Raw genomic sequence first — 4,304 nt, 5'->3', positions numbered from 1 at the left:
AAGCATTGACCCGTAGTTACACTAAAACTCAAGAAATTTCGCCGGTTTTCTTCAAGACATGCACAAACAATTTTAGCCAGGTTCAATCTCCACCGAATGCAACACAAATACAACAAAAAGTGGGCTATGTTTGAGTGTGTGTGTGTGTGTGTGTGTGTGTGTGAGTGTGTGTGTGAGAGAGAGAGAGAGAGAGAGAGAGAGAGAGAGAGAGCTGAATGTAAATTTACAAAGAGTGGTCCTACATTTGACCATGGGTAGTACAATAGAATGAGCTAGCAAACTATGGCAAGAGGATCCCCTCTTCATCATCTTTGTCCAAAGAAGCATAAACGTCTTTCTCCTCCACCCTAGGGTCACCTCTTTTAATTTAATTTCCCAAACCTTTCATAAAAATCTTGCCGTCATACAAGAAAAGGAAAGCACAGAGAAGAAATGAAGTGAAGCAGGACATTACACATCTGTGTGCACCACCCCAGACCTCTTGTCAGTCCCGGGTTTCGTATTCATCTCCCTCAGCGTCATCTCCGTCTTCAATTGCGGATGCTGGGAGTCTTCCTCAGTGTGGTAATATGCAGCCCCACCGTGTCGCGTCAGATCCATCCCATAGAGCTCATCCTCGGCGGAGATCCGCAACAGGTTGAGCTTATGCAGTATGAAAAACAATGGCCCCATCGTCACTGAGACCCATGCCGCAATCACAAGAATCTCAATTATTTGAGCTGCTAGGAGCTTGCCTCCTCCTCCCAAGAACAGCCCATGAGGCGTAGATGTTGTCCTACCATATGCCTGCTGCACATAGTTCTCATTCGCAAAAAGGCCCACAAAGAGGAGACCCCATGCACCACATCCGCCATGCAACTGCGCGGCCTCCAGCGGGTCATCAAAATGAAACTTGTCTGCAAGAATGTTGAGCCCAATCAATACCCACGCAGATACGAAGCCACATACAATAGAAGCCCATGGGTCAACGACCGCACAACCAGCAGTGATGGCAGCAAAACCCCCAAGTAACCCATTGCATACATCCAGTACATTCCAATGACCACCCAACATCCTCTTCCCAAACAGCGTTGTGATTGCTGCCGTGCTCCCTGCAAGTGTTGTCGTTACAGCAGTTCGGCCAACTCCTGACCAGTGACCCTTGAAGGGAGTGTCGTAGGCGACCAAAATCTTCACAAAAGAACCAGGATTGAAGCCAAACCAGCCAAACCAGAGAAGGAAAGTGCCCAATACAACAAGGGTAGCACTGTGGCCCTTCAGGCGTTGAGATCGCCCATTCGCATCATAGCGACCAATGCGAGGGCCCTCAATCAATGCACCCCATAACCCTGCAATGCCGCCAACCATGTGAACAACCCCACTTCCGGCGAAATCAATTGCCCCAGAGCCAAATAAGGGGTCTACTTTAGCAGCAGTAAGCCATCCATCCACAGACCATAGCCAGTGGGAGACTATGGGGTATACAAAGCCAGTAAGGAAGCATGAATAGATGAGATACGCAACGAACTGAGTCCGCTCGGCTATGGAGCCTGATGTGATGCCCGCTGCAGCTATGGCAAAGGCCCACTGGAAGAGGAAGAAAGAGTAATCAAAGCCTGCAAATTCATTGGGGATGTCCTTGAGGCCAAAGAAAAAGTGCCCAATGAATCCATTGTTGCCTGACACTTTAGTGCCAAAGGCAAATCCGAACCCGAAGAGGTAGTAGGAAATACCGCCAGTAGCTGCATCGAGCACATTGGTAAGCATGATATTCATGGTGTTCTTTGCTCTCACAGAGCCAGCACAGAGCATGGCAAATCCAAGCTGCATGGCGAAGACAAGGTAAGCAGAGAAAAGGAGGTAGGTGTTATCAACAGCATAGGTAGTGGCGGACATGCGAGCGTTGATGTTGTCGAGCTTGCTGCAGAGGAAATCGGCACCGCCTGCTCCAAGAAGAGAGGCAAGGGATGTAAGCTCTGTGGCGCTGCATGACAGGCTAGTGGTCGCCATCGCTGCTGAGCGCTCTCTTCTTCGGAGTAGGGATGTTATTGTGTGGTGCATACATAATATAGACGCTGCAAGCGTGCCCACAGCCACCTCTGTCCGGCCTTGTGTGAAAGGATTATCAAATCATTTCCCTTGCAATCCTTCAAGGGATTCCATTATTTTGCTGTAGCCTAAAGTAGCCAATGTTGACTTTGTGGATTTCTACACCCTAGTAGGCCTTTCAAAGTTTTACTTCTAAGACTTTGAAACAGCATGGCCAGTTGGTAATGCGAGTCTGCAATGTAATTCGATAGCTGAGGTAGGTCGCACAATATATTTCACCCCGAGCCGACGTTTTTGAGAAATTCAACAGGTCTAGAATCTAGGGAGACTCTCTCTCTCTCTCTCTCTCTCTCTCTCTCTCTCTCTCTCTCTCTCCTGACGTGCGCGCGCGCACACACACACACACACACACACTTTGGTATTGCTACTTGCTCAGATTGAGTAAAATATGGTTTTTTCCTTAAGGTATCCTCCATGAGTCACATTATTGTTTTCCATCTCTTATAACACTCTTACAATCACTCAACCTCTTTTACAGCTATATTCTGTCTCGAATTGATCTCCTCCCCTCTTTGTTGTGACCCTACAAGGGTGTGTGTGGACACCTACCTACTCAAGATGGCTAGTTTAATTCCTTTTTTGCACTAAGCTTCCCCTTAAATTTTTCCCCTGTGGGAAGCTACACTGATAAAGGGTGCATGGTAAATGTAACCTCATAATGGTAAGGGTAAATGTGGAGGTTTAATCCCCCCTTCTACTGAAGTCCGCTTCATGCCCCTACTAGCACTCTCTCTCTCCCTCTCCCCCTCTGCCGCATTTCCTGCTCTCAAGTTTCTCTGTGCACCTTAACCTAAAGCTACATACCATTGGTGACCCATTAGGAATGGTGCCCTGCCGGATCGTGCTTCTTATGATGGGAGATACTGCTCGATGGTCGTCATTATGGTTCAACCTTGACCTACTTCTATTTAAAGAGGTGAGGGAGCTTCTTGCCCCTCACTTAGCTTTGTTTGTGTTTTTAGTGTGTGTAATTGAAAAAGAGGGGTGTGCTCGTTGCCGCTTACTGTATGGATATGGAACTCATAGAGCAACCTTCGCAAGTTTGTTGAAATTACCTGACTTGGTTTCGTTATGCATTGTAGCACTTTTGGTCACTGTACTGCTCTCGGTCAAAAAGGATTTTCTAATGTTTTTTGTACTTCTTGTTTGCTACTCTTATGGGTTTGGGTAAGGGAACTCTAACTGTTGGTTTAATACAGTTGCTTTGGAGACTTTTCATCACTGTTGGCTGGTACATATTATTTACAAGTTAACAGGTTTTTTTTTTTAAATCCCCCCTCCTCTGTCGCTACCGTTCACTGTCTAAAGATCTCCTAGCAATTTTTGATGACCAAGATCCTCACATATGGGCTTGATGGAGCCTCTATATGCTGAGAATAGGCTCGCGGTTTTGTTTTCCATCACCTTGTTAAGGTGGCTTACATTGGTGGACGTTTGCATGATAGTACTATAAAAGTATGTTGCACCTCTTAAGGCGGCTTACATTGGTTGGTTTTTTCTTATGACACTTTGATGTACTGATTGTAAGGGATAATGGTGTTAAGAGGGTTACAACACCACAAGTGTTGGTTTCTTACCCTGGCTTCTTGCCCAAGGGACTCTGGTTACGTTGGCATAATGGTGGTATTACAATTTTTTTACCCTGCTGCATGCTGAAATGTATTTATTGCATGCTATGGTTTTGGGTTGCGAAATTAAAGGGTTTATCTTTTAGGCAATTAGTGATGGTTCTCACACCACCTGCATGGGTTTTTTTGTGGTTGAATGTGCTATAAAAAGAGGATTTACGTAGCGTATGACAACACTATTGAATTTAATGCATAATTTTGGTTTTTATAAATAAGGTTTTGATGTCACTTCACCTGCATGGGGTGTTTTTGCTAAATGAAGAGGATTACGCATGGCACCGCTACAGTATTTGGTTTTCAGATGAGGGTATTGTAGAAAAAGGAGGTTATAGTGGGACCTCTGGTTGGCCATAATAAAATTTTGGTTTGGTATTGATATCTGTGGTTAAGCCTATGCCAATCTTGAGCTATTTTTCGTTGGGATAACACTATAAAAATTTCTTTTGGCGTTTATAGTTGATATGGCTTCCAAAAAAAAGAGGGGTGAGTTTGAGGTGGTATAAATAAGACTATGAGCACTTAATGTGCTCTTTGACAAACTTTGGCAGCTTCATGAAAAGTTATTCAGTTTTGCTAGGTAGGAACTTT

General features: G+C 45.1%; 1 protein-coding gene across 1 annotated transcript; it reads right to left on the bottom strand.

Moving 5' to 3' along the window:
* Nucleotides 1–206: 206 nt before the first annotated feature.
* LOC147455312 (ammonium transporter 1 member 1-like) lies at nucleotides 207–2,032 on the bottom strand. Its single transcript, XM_086514119.1, has one exon. It carries the CDS (start codon nucleotides 1,987–1,989, stop codon nucleotides 451–453), a length of 1,539 nt encoding a protein of 512 aa, XP_086370245.1. The 5' UTR covers nucleotides 1,990–2,032; the 3' UTR covers nucleotides 207–450.
* Between the last annotated feature and the right edge of the window lie 2,272 nt (nucleotides 2,033–4,304).

This window comes from Adiantum capillus-veneris, chromosome 6 (assembly GCF_014529385.1).
Source record: "Adiantum capillus-veneris isolate H3 chromosome 6, ASM1452938v2, whole genome shotgun sequence".
Classification (NCBI taxonomy): Eukaryota; Viridiplantae; Streptophyta; class Polypodiopsida; order Polypodiales; family Pteridaceae; genus Adiantum; species Adiantum capillus-veneris.
Note: the sequence above shows the minus strand (reverse complement) of the source record. Positions and strands in the feature narration are given on the sequence as shown.

Coding starts and splice junctions, on each gene's coding strand:
- LOC147455312 (XM_086514119.1), bottom strand. CDS start 1,989: ATGGCGACCACTAGCCTGTCATGCAGCGCCACAGAGCTTACATCCCTT.